This window comes from Meriones unguiculatus, chromosome 1 (genome assembly GCF_030254825.1).
Source record: "Meriones unguiculatus strain TT.TT164.6M chromosome 1, Bangor_MerUng_6.1, whole genome shotgun sequence".
Lineage (NCBI taxonomy): Eukaryota > Metazoa > Chordata > Mammalia > Rodentia > Muridae > Meriones > Meriones unguiculatus.
The window spans coordinates 40,671,548-40,684,414 of NC_083349.1; the positions used below are offsets into that span (position 1 = coordinate 40,671,548).

General features: G+C 43.6%; 1 protein-coding gene across 1 annotated transcript; it reads left to right on the forward strand.

The window, feature by feature from the left end:
- The first annotated feature begins 458 nt into the window (after positions 1-458).
- LOC110555641 (histone H3.3A-like) lies at positions 459-995 on the forward strand. Its single transcript, XM_021648964.2, has one exon. It carries the CDS (start codon positions 558-560, stop codon positions 888-890), a length of 333 nt encoding a protein of 110 aa, XP_021504639.1. The 5' UTR covers positions 459-557; the 3' UTR covers positions 891-995.
- Positions 996-12,867: the final 11,872 nt, after the last annotated feature.

The following is a 12,867-nucleotide window of genomic DNA, read 5'->3' on the forward strand; positions in this document are numbered from 1 at the left end:
TAGGAGCTGAACTTGGGACCCCTGCAAGAACAATAAATGCTCTTAACAGCTGAGCCATTTATCTCCCAGCTATAACCTCAGACATAATATCTTATAATATATAACCTCAGACATAATAATATCATAAGACCATCAGCAGCCACAAACAGCAGTTAATTTACAAATTAAGAAGTCCAGCAATCAGGAGAATGAGGCCCAAGGATTGTGAGTTTGAGGCTTGGCTGGGCCACGCAGTAAGACTCTGTAAAGAGTCTTCCTCTGTCAAGAGGAAAGGAGAAAGAGCTGGAGGTTGAGGCAGGAGGACAGTTTGGGCACAGAAGTCCAAGACCATCTGGAAACAGAGTAAGACCCCATTTCCAAGAACAAACAAACAAACAAACAAAAAAAGTTCAGAGATTTAGAAATTTTCTTAAAGTCAAACTATAAAAATAAGAAAGAAAAGAAAGGGTGTTCGTAGCCGTCGCCGCGCCGCCGCCGCTCTCAAACGCCAGCGCCGCCTCTCGCTCGCCGAGCTCCAGCCCAAGGAGAAGGGGGGTAAGTAAGGAGGTGCCCTTACCATGGCTCGTACAAAGCAGACTGCCCACAAATCCACCGGTGGTAAAGCACCCAGGAAACAACTGGCTACAAAAGCCGCTCGCAAGAGTGCGCCCTCCACTGGAGGGGTGAAGAAACCTCATCGTTACAGGCCTGGTACTGTGGCACTCCGTGAAATCAGACGCTATCAGAAGTCCACTGAACTTCTCATTCGCAAGCTCCCCTTCCAGCGTCTGGTGCGAGAAATTGCTCAGGACTTCAAAACAGATCTGCGCTTCCAGAGTGCAGCTATTGGTGCTTTGCAGGAGACAAGTGAGGCCTATCTGGTTGGCCTTTTTGAAGATACCAACCTGTGAGCTATCCATGCCAAACGTGTAACAATTATGCCAAAAGATATCCAGCTAGCACGCCGCATAGGCGGAGAGCGTGCTTAAGAGTCCACTATGAGGGGAAACATTTCATTCTCAAAAAAAAAAAAAAAATTTTTTTTCCTCTTCTTCCTGTTATCAGTAGTTCTGAATGTTAGATATTTTTTCCATGGGGTCAAAAGGTACCTAAGTATATGATTGCGAGTGGAAAAATAGGGGACAGAAATCAGGTATTGGCAGTTTTTCCATTTTCATTTGTGTGTGAATTTTTAATATAAATGCAAGATGTAAAGCATTAATGCAAGCGAAATGTTTCAGCGAACACATTTCAACAGTTCAACTTTATAACAATTATAAATAAACCTGTTAAAATTTTGTGGACAATGCCAGCATTTGGATTTTTTTTAAATAAGTAAATTTCTTATTGACGGCAAAAAAAAAAGAAAAAAAAAGAAAGAAAAGAAAAGAAAGAAAGAAAGAAAGAAAGAAAGAGAGAGAGAAAGAAAGAAAACAACCCTATACCTTCTAGTTTCTACTTCAGCTTCCCACTACAGCGGAGAGATTTCTGTGTCCAGCTTCATTCGGGATTCAGAGGCTCATAGGCTGCAGGCAAAGGAGGGCTTCTACTTCCTTAGTTAGGAAGACGTTTTTAATTACATCTGCCACCTTCCCAGTGACTGTTTTGCTCTGTCCTGGATAAGTAATCTTCGTTGTCAGTGTGGCTGGATTTAGAAATGACCTGGGAGCCACACCTTTGGGCATGTCTCTGAGGTCGGTTTTAGAAAGGTCTAAGCGAGGAGGGACAGCGCACTCAGTGTGGGCAGCGGCACCATGGTTTGGGGCTCCTGGACAGAATAAAACTGAGAAAGTAAGCCGGGCACTGGCTTCCATCTCTCTCTCTCTCTGCTTCCTAGAAGCACATGAAATAGGACCAGCCGTCTCCCTCTCATACCCCAAGCCTTTCAGTCATGATGACAGCACCCTTAAACTGTGAGCCAAAATTAGCCCTTTATTACATTACTTTTGTTGGGGACTTTGTCACAGCCACAAGGAAAATACCTACTAGCTGCTCAAGCATCTTCTGCCAGGGCTGCTGTTTTCAAATGCCCCGCCTCCCTGTCTAGAGTTGGAGCCTAGGGTGGGCACCTGTCTTGCAGGCCACAGTGGATTGGTTCATGTTAAAGGAGTGACTTCCTCAATGTAGCAAGTCGGACAACTCCATGTGAGATATTTAAAACACACACACACACACACACAGAAATCCCTCTTAATATTTCCTGAAAATGTTTTCATCAAATTCAATATCCAGTTTCCCAGATGAAAGAAGCCAATTACAAAAAAGCTCACACACTGCATTTCTCTATTATGTAAGTCCAACAAAGGCAAATGGAGTAGGAAAGTGAAGTAGTGATTACTCAAGGATAGGCATAGCACTAAAGATTTACAGGGTGAGGCGTAACAGAAACTGTCTATGGTAATGGTTGCCCTTACACATGACTTCACTAAGACCATTAAACTGTAGGTTTTAAATAGTTTTATTGGTATTATATGAATTATGTTTCAATAAACCTTTTCAAAAAATATTGTTTTTAAATTTCTTCTTACACAAGGTTTCTCTGTGTAGCCTTAGTTATCCTGGAACTAGCTCTGTAGACCAGGCTGGCCTCCAGTTCTCAGAGATCTGCCTTCCTCTGCCTCCCAAGTGCTGGGATGAAAGACGTGCATCACCAAACCCAGCCTTAAATCTCATAAACAAGTTCTCTCTCTCTCTTTTTTTTTTCTTTTTCTTATTCTATGCTACATTCTTCAATGTAGCTCAGGCTAGCCTTGAACACACTATCTATCCTCTTGCTCCACTGGCTGAGTGCTGGGATCCTAACTTCTCAATTATGATGACCTCAAACTGTCAAGCACACTCAAAACAATATTTATTAAATTTAGAACAAGTTTTGCATGTCATTTATTTTACATGTTGTCCTGAGCTCTTTAGCAAAGCAATGAGAAATATTTAGAAGGAGAATAATTATCATAATTGGAATACATAATTTATAAACTGAACAAAAAGTAGAATAATACTAACAAAAACATGAAAGCACAGAGGAATCCATCAAATGTAATTTGTTTCCTTTTGTTTTCTTTTTCCAGACAGGGTTTCTCTGTGTAGCCTTGGCTGTCCTGGACTCACTTTGTAGATCAGGCTGGTCTCGAACTCACAGAGATCCACCTGCTTCTGCTTCCCAAATTCTGGGATTAAAGGTGTGCACCACCACACCTAGCTAAATGTGAATGTCGTCACAGTTAAAAATATATTTAAATTTCAGGCCAGGCAGTGGTTGCTCACAACCTTAATTCCAGCACTCGGGAGGCAAAGGGAGATGGATCTCCGTGATTTCAAGGGCAGCCTCGTCTATGGATTAAGTTCCAGGACAGCCAGGCCAACACAGTGAAACCCTCTCTCAAAATGTGGGTGACAAGGCAAGGCGCGTGTGAGTGTGTGCGTGTGTGCGTGTGTGTGTGTGTGTGTGTGTGTGTGTGTGTGTGTGTGTTTAAATGGTACCGTACCTCAGCTACATTAAAGCATCATTACTTTGGGTCTCACTGAGAAATGATAACTGCTGCTGGTTAACTGTTGCCACTGAGCAAGACACATTGCATTTTCAGATAACTCTTAGTATGGAGGAAAAGCACAGCTTAAACCAGATAAGATTTCACCAGTGAATTAACACCTGGAAACGTCTCAAATTAACCCTGGTGAATTCTATGGGATTCTCCTACTATCCCTTAGTGAATACGAGCTTTATATTGGGGAAGGTTTAAATGGATATGAACAAGTTTAAAGGTTTCAAAAACATGGCATTGATATTTTTGTGTTCCAAAGACCTGTCCTGGTTTGGTGTTTTCAGTGCCTACAAGATAAAAGAAACTTTAACCTTGAAGAGTGACAGCCCGGTGATCTGGCTTTAAGACAGGCAACTGAGTAGCCAAGTTAGATAAAGAACGCCCTGTTGGGAGCCTGCCAACTCCGCGCATGTACGCATGTACGGGAACGCCTACGAGAACGCCGGGTTCTCCTTACAGGTGAGATTAACCCACTGCATTCCTGTGAGTTTGCTACAAGCTCAGAAGATTGATTGGTCAAGCAATTAAAATATTTAAGAAGAAAACCAAGTAATTTCAAGTGACTACGCTTGAAATGCTGAAGCAGCTTAATTGGCTAAGTTTTTATGCACATTTAAAGGAAGAGTTCTGCAATGACTCCAGCAATCGTAAGCTGAAAACAAAATGCTTGACCCAAAAGGAAACTTGCGAGGAATCTTTTCTGTAAAAGTAAAACCCTCAAAGTACTCAAAAAGCTTCCATTAACAGGCTTGAGTATCACATGATCCTAACCATCCAGAGTATTTGCCTAGCATTTTCCAAATTGGAGGAGGAGGAGGAGGAGAAGATGGGGGGTGTTGTGGGTGACTTGGGGATGGGCTCTGTGGAGGGAAGATCTTCGAGTCAACGGTTTTGTGATCTACCTGTGGCCTTGTCTTGGAAGAGTACTGCTAACACAGCGAATCTGATGGGCTGAGAGAATTACAGGTCAAACCCAGGAAAGGGGGAAGAGAATGTGGGGCTGTCAATCCTGGTGCTGGCTACCCTGACGGTAGTTTATACTTGCCCTCTGGCATAAAAATTCTGTATTTCAGGAAAACTGTAACTTTTTTTTCAGGCAAGAACGGCAAATCTAATGGAACCATTCAGGATTAAGAAGCAGAAAAAGCTAGAAGGGATGCATTTAGAGCAGCCAACGCTCTTAACCTCTGAGCCACCTCTCCAGCCCCCTGAAGGGATGCATTTAGAGCAGAATAAACTTTACCTCAGCCTGTGAACTCCACACTTAGGTCAGCCTTCTGAGAAAGACAAAACAAAAACCCGGAAAGTTATTAAAATTATAAGCCACCACAATCTTTATCATTAAAACTGAAATAGCTGGGCAGTGGTGGCTCGTGCCTTTAATTCCAGCACTTGGGAGGCAGAGGCAGGCAGATCTTGAGTTTGAGGCCAACCTGGTCTACAGAGTAAGTTCCAGGACAGCAAGATCTACACAGAGAAATCCTTTGTTTCAAAAACAAAACAAAACAAACTGAAGTAATGATAATAATTCCTACCCCCGTCACATTGTCAGAGATAAATGATGGACAGGGTACTCTACCACTATGAAGCATGGCTAAAGCAAAGGCCTCAATCACAAATGCCAAGGAAGCTGTAATCCAAAACTTGCTAAAAGTTACCTGCACAGGCTAATGCTCACCTCAGGACAGACATACAGATCTGTGGAATAGAACTGAGAGGCCAGAAATGAACACATTTAAAGTCAGATACTAAAAGGGGAATGCCTTCTTCAACAAAAAGCACAGTGGCCTGCTGGTATGCCATGTGCAGAAGAAGGGAGATAGATCTTTCCTCCATCACACACTGGATTACACTCAGGGTACAGAATCACTCTGTAAGTCATGTGTGATGGCACACACCTGTAATCTCAGCACAAAAGAGGCAGACAGATGATTGAGAGTAAAAGGGCCTAATTTTTGAGACTTGTTTCAAAGACCTAATTCATAAACCTAAATGTAGGTCTAGAGAGAGTGCTCAAACCTTAAGAGCACTTGCTGTTTTTGAAGTGGGTCAGAATTCAGTTCCCAGCACCCATATCAGGTGGCTTACAATCTTTAACTCCAGTCATAGGGTATTGGATGCCTTATTTTGGCTTCCATAGGCACCAGGCATACAAGTAGTACACATAAGTGCATGTAGGCATTAACACACACACATAAAATAAAAATTAAATATATATATATTTTAAAAAAAGGCCTAAATGTAACAACTAAACTATAAAAATCCTGACAAGAAACTATAGAAGTAATCCTCAAAATTCTTAATTGAGCAACAGTTTCTTAGCTATGACATCAAAGAATAAGAAGTGAACAATAATTAAAAAAAAGATATAAATGGAGGTCATAAAAATCACCCATACATGCTAGTGTCTTTGGTACAGGAAGGTACTCTACACGCTGCCAAAGGAGGAATATAAACAGCAGCCCAGCCACAGACTCTTTGATCTAAAATGGTGTTCTGCTTACAAGCTATGCTGGTACAATGGTGGCATAAAGCTTGTGCGAGTAACCAATATCTCTGTCCTAACTAGGGTGTCTATTGCTGTGAAGAGATATAATGACCATGGCAGATCTTTAAAAGGAACACAATTAATTGGGACAAGCTAGGTTTAGTTCATTTTCATCCTGGTGGGAAACATGGCAACCTGCAGGCAGACGTGGTGCTAGAGAGGTAGCTGAGAGTTCTACACCTGGACCAGCAGGCAGCAGGCAGAAGAACTCTCTCTCTGAAAGCCTAAAGCCCACCCATAATCCAACGAGGGCACATCTACTCCAATAAGGTCATACCTCCCAAAAGTGTCACTCCCAAAGAGCCTACGGTGGCCATTTTCATGCAAACCACCACAAGCCATTTTGACTTAACACCCACTCCACAAGATGGAACCCATACTCAATACTGCTTGGGTGACCAAGAAGCTGAGACCTAGTGACCTAGAGTTAAACCAAATGTCACTGTTATAAAAAAAAAAAATAGCAATGAAATGACTCTTAATGACATTATGCTCTAGTCAGTTCAAGGCCTTGTTCAGCTATCATCAGAGAAGCTTCCTTCCGCACTAAATGGGAACATATGCAGAGACCCACAGCCATTACACAGAGAGTGAGGGACTTTGGAAGACTCCGCCCTAAAAGAAATGTCTCCATCAGATCCCTCTCCTCAGGGATCTCTGCAGAACAGGAGGCAGAAAAGCATAAGAGCCAGAGGAGATGGAAGGCAGCATGGAAACAAGGCCCTCCGGATCAGTAGGACTGACACACCTATGAACTCACGGAGACTGAGGCAGCACGCACAGGGGCTGCACGGGGCTGCACCTTTCTGGCGCTGAAAGGAGAAGTGGACACACGCCCCCATCCCTAACCGAGAAGCTATCTTCTGCTGGTGACCACTTGCAAATGGAAATTAAGTTTCATCCAAGGGAGAGTCCCTGGGGAGACAAACCACTCAGAGGAGGCTGTGTGCCCAGCGGTAGATGGCCAGCAGAAAACAAACTCAGGGCATCTTTGGAGCTTCCCAGCCTCGCTTGTCAGGAATTTTCCTTTTTTAAAAAAATGTTACCATATTTTTTTATTTATACATATGTATATTTTTCTTCTCTCTTTCTGCCCTACAGGTTCTTCGTTCATACATTATGGTTTCCAGTTCAGTTCAGTGGGATTCCTGAGTGTGGAAAAGAACGGGTCTTCTCAGGCTCTTTTCCTTCTGTTTTGTCCTATACCAGTGTATTAGGCTTGAAGTTTTATTATTGTCCTTTAAAAGCCTGCTTGTTTTCTTTTTTAAGAAAATATTTATTTATTTATTTTATGTACACAAGTGTTCTATTTGCATATATACTTACATGCATCAGATCATATTATAGATGGTTGTGAGCCACAACATGGTTGCTGGGAATTGAACTCAGGACCTCTGGAAGAGCAGTCAGTGCTCTTAACCACTGAGCCATTTCTCCAGCTGCCTGTTTGTCTTCTAATGAGGGACTGAAAGTGGGGGGGTAGATCCAGGTGGGACAGGAGATGGGGAGGAAGTGGGAGGGGTAACTATAACCAGCATTTATTATGTGAGGAAAAAAAAAAGTCTGTTTTCTATGAAAGGGAGAAAAGAGAGCACTATAAAGATTGTGAAGACAATCTCAAAATTGGAGAATTTTTCATAAGCCGTGTATCTGATAAGAAACTTTATGCTAAAGAACTTTATGAATTAACTACCAAAAGGCAGGTAACCCAGTTTTAAAATGGGCAAACATTGTACCTCACATGGCCAACAAGCACATGAAAAGAATGATCAACATCATCAGCCACTAGGAGAGAAAACATGTTATCACTTCACACTCAACAACGTGATGAAACAAATGTGGTAGAAACAGCAAGTGTTAGTGAGGATGAGACAAAGCTGAAATTCGAATATGCTGTGAGCGAGGGACAGAAAACACATTTTAGAAAACACTTTGGCAGTTACTTAAAATATTTAACATTTGACCCAGAGTGACTATACATCTGCCCCAGATATCCTGCTGCTAGTTCTACACCAAATATAAATGAATATTTTATGACTATACAGATGTTTACATGCAAATATTCCTAGTGGCACTATTCATAATAACCAAAAATAAAAATACAGCTCATCTGTTTCCCTCCCATCCACAGATGAAAGGGTAAATGTGAATGGAATATTTCTATATGAAGGAGCATTACTTACCGTGAAAGGAATGAGACATTGGTACATGCTTCCACACAGATGTACCTCCAGAACGTTATGCTAAGTGAAAGAAGTCAGGCACAAAGAACACAGAATAGGCAAATCTACAGAGGCAGAAAGATTGGTGGCCGGCTGAGGCTGGAGGGGGAGGAATGGAGTAAGGGGTATGTACGGTGTGTTCCTAGAAATGTGTGTGTTTATTTGAGGGTGATGGTGATGTTCTGAAATCACACTATTGTAGTAGTTCCCCAGCACTGACTACTCAGCAAACCACTGAAGACACACTTTAAATGGATGACTCGCGTGGAATAGGAATTATATTTCAATGAGGCTATTCTAAAACACGAAGAGTCATTGAATTCTATGTTCTACGCTCAGCAACACCGCGGGTCCCAAAGCAAACCCCAGCAAGCTTCGGGATCTGAGGGAAACTCTTCTCCCTTAAAGGTTGCTGGAGCTCAGAATGAGAAGACTCAAAAAAAAAAAAAAAAAAAAAAAGCTACAAAAATCTCTTAGCAAGACAATGTCCCACATGTTACCCCAGAGTATCAGCTAACAGCCCACCTTCCTCACAACCAGACTAGCTCTTGCTGCTGAATTCATTTCTCCCTCACAGCTCGGAAGCCTGACAGTTCAAGTGCACATGCAAACTGAGCTGTTGACAGAGGCCTAACCTCCATCCAGTCTCCTGATGGCCAGAGCTCAGCCTTCACGTCTTCACTCAACTGAGGAGACGTAGCTTTAAGCCCCAGACACTGCCAAGGTAGGAGAGCGGGTCAGCAAGGTCAATGTGGCAGGAAGGGAGACTGATGAAACTGTGAGTCACGACCCAGCCTAGGCAAAGCCATATCCCAAACCTGAAGCTCTTAGGACTGCATTGCCTGCTGGCTCCCTATTTCAGCTGGTCATTAACATTCTTCTTGTGTTTATTTTGGGCAGATACCCTCCTCTCAGTTCAAAGCTCCCAAGTCACATTCCCTCAAGAAATTAAAAATAGAATTATCTTGAGATTCAGAAATTCCACTGAAACTGGAAGCAAGGGTCTCCAATGGGTCCTTGCCCACCGTGTTGACAGAAGCCTTTTCGAAGCGGCCCAGAGGTGGAAGCCACTGAGTGCCTGTGAGTGGATGGATAACATGGAATAAGTGGAGTGTCTCGAAGCCAAAGATCTGAAATCCAAAATGTTCCAAAATCCCATCCTGAGTTGCTGACATGCCACAAAAGAAATATTTCTGCACGATGAAAGTTCATTTCATCCACAAGGCTATTTCAAGTATTATGTAAGGATTACCATTAGGTTGTGTGAAGTATGCATGAACCGCGATTGAGTTTCTGTTTAGACCTGGCTCCCGCCCACAGGACAGCCTACTATTCCAATATGCAGATATTCCAACATTCACAAAGACCCGAGCTCTGAAAAACCTCTAGTTCTAAGCGGTTCCCACAAGAGTGATTCAACCCGGGTCTATCCACCATGGAGTGTTACTTATCTCTGAAAACGGAAAATTCTTTCATCCGAGAACGCTGTATGAGGGTGTGGAAACTCACTGAAACACATTCGTTCATACAGTTAATAGAAGGATAAAAAACTTAAAAAGAAGGACTAGAGACAAGTGCTACAACTTGGATAAAACAACCTTAAAGTTACGTGAAAGAAGCCAGTCACAAGAAAGAGTTTATGATTCCACTTATGCCAGGGGCCTTGAAAGCCGTTACTGGTACTCAAATACAGGAAAACGGGAAGTTGGTAAAGCGTGGGTTTGGCTGTTGGAGCTCAGCGAGGTAAAAGTTCTGAAGCCTCGGTGCACAATCATATAAATGCTTCAAAGACTGCTGAGCTGCACAGGTGAAGGGGCTTATATGTTAACGTCCATGATTTATTTTACTACAATAATTTGTACCCTTGGCCATCCAAGAACCCACTAAATAGACCAAGCTGGCCTAGAACTCACAAAAATCTGCCGGCCTCTGCCTCCCCCATGTTGGCATTAAAGGTGTGCATCAGGCCAAGCTAATGAATTATTTTTTCAGTATAATTTCAGAGGGTACAAAAAAAAAAAGGGAGAAGAAAAAGATATCTCTTTTCATCTCTTTTCCTTTCTCCCAGTTCTCTCCCCTAAGCCATACTGGCCTTTTTAAATGCTTCCCAAGAAGGTCATTTTTCCCTCTCTACCATGGGAACACCATGGGCCTGCCCAGCTACCTTCTGGCAGACAGGAATCCCTATGGGATGTGATTTAAAAAACTACAATATCCCTTAGCAGATGATGCTATAAAATCCAGTGAGTGAATCCCCTTCCCTTTCATCCTGCCTGGCAGTTAGGACTCCTGGAGAGTCCCTCTGTCTCTCAGTCCCTGCACTCTTGCAGGTCCTCTCCACACAGCCCAGGATTAACAGAAGAAGCAAGTGACAGATCTTTGCTGCTGAGACTGAGCTATTGTGACTGCAGCCTAACCATGCCTGCCTGGTGCCTGCTTTGATAAGGCTGCAAGTGTTCTCGAAGCCAAGACACTTTGGCTCATGCCTTCTTTTGGTAACATATAATATTAGTGAATGTGGACCAGCTATAAAAGCATACCCCCCAAAGCACACAAACTAAATAGAGATTCCTCTCTTATTTCATAGGACAGTAGCTGGGCTTCATCCATAGTGGATGCCAGGGGTCTCTCTTCCAGGCAATTGCACATTCATGGCTTTCAGCCGTTGGCTAGAGTGTTGTCACCTGACCATGCATCTCTGTGAGGGAAGTTAGGGAGGTTCTTTACTTGAACACCTGGGAAGAGAGAAGCAAAAGGCAGCCTCTACCACCTACCCCTTGGCACTTCACCCTCAAATTGGACACATGACTTACACCAAGCCAATTGGAGTGCTTCCTTGGATCCTCTCTATGGATCAGACAGGAATTTATTTCTCAGCTCTGAAGACTGGACCAGTCATCAGCCTTCATCCTTGAAACCTGATAAAAGCATGTCCACCATCAGAAGGAGTGAGGATAGACATGGAGTTCGTGGCTGAGAGAGAGAGCACAGAGAGTGGACAGTCCTGGTGGGCCAAGCTTCAGTGCCTGATACCAAGCCCACCCCTTCCATTCCAGACACGCAAGCCAGTGCTTTACAAATGACTTCTAGATGGCCTTCTGTCACTTAAGACTGAAAGAATGCAGGTGCTAGGCTCCCTCATGAATGACGCACACCAACAACCCAACAAGCCCCTGTTGAGTGGCTCAGAGCATGGAGAAGGAGTGTGGTGGAGTGGAAATCTGAAGAGTTGACTGTCCCTGCCACTAACTGCCCGTGGGACCTTAAGGAGAGCAAAGCTTCAAATTCCTCAGCAGTAAAATGAGGTGCCTGGGTCAGTCTCAAAAGATCCCACCAATTATGAAAGGTTGAGGCTATCTACACCGCTTATGTCCCAACACAAACATCCCTTCTCTAGAAGTTGCAAGGAACAATGTCTGACACTGGCTTCGTTGTAAACACTATCCTCCTTGCCCCCAAAGTCTCTCAACAACTGTATCCATCTCATCTGTTTCTATAACACTTTGCTACTAACTGGATGCCCTCTGATAACAGAAATGTATTCCTTCATCGTTCTGTGGGCTAGGTGTCTGGACGAAGGTATCATCAGGGCCTTGCTCCTTCCAGGGCTCTGGGGGAGAAACATTTTTTTTTTTTTTTTGGCAGTATGTACAACATACTTTTTATTTCCATGGAATGGAATCAAACACAGACTGAGACTACAGAGTATACACTAGAAATCAGCAAATACTGGCAACAGAGTAGGAAAAAGGCCTAAAGACATGAAACCCTTCACTGGGATCTGTTGACCGCAGCCAGAGACAGGGCTGGATCACACAGTGGCGACAAGTTCCAGGACAGGAGGAAAGACGTCGGGTGGGGAGGATGTACTGGGCTGTGGGTTTAGCACCAGGTAAGTCGCTCTTGATATTTACATAAAAATAGTTAGCTCTATTTCTTAGAAATACACACAGGGAAAAAAAAAGGAAGATTTGATCATTACTTTATGAACCTGTCGCTTTACAATATCGACATCATCAGAAATAGGGGCATTTCATTCAGATTCAAATTTCAGTAGCAGGAAATAAATATCAAAACATCATCACTGGCCCTTAATACAAAACCTCTGCCCCACCTAAAACTCCCTCCCCGCCCCACCCACAAACAGCCACCCCTACCACTCCTGGGAGGTCGCTTCACTGCTGCCATCTCCTACCCGTACCACGATGCCTCCTATAAGGCTGGCTCTGCAGGCTTAACCAACCGAAGAGCGACACACGCCAAGGATCCTGCCCATCTGTCCCCGCTCTCCTCTTCTGCCACACACCTCTTCAGGAATCTGGTCTTTCAACAGGAGTGAAAGCTTTTCCAAAAAAATAATCCTCACAAAGGAGTAGGGGGCAGTTCTGATTACTCCAATCAGGTCATATTGTCAAAGCACAGCAGTTCGGAGATTCACAAAGTCCACCAAACACAGATGACGGGGACTGGGAGGAGAGCCTAGTGGGGCAGGCGTCCTCCAGCCACATGCTCTGAGGGCCGGAGAAGCTGGGGGGGAGGGGGGGCAGGACACCGTGTACTCAGAGGTCTGGGCGGC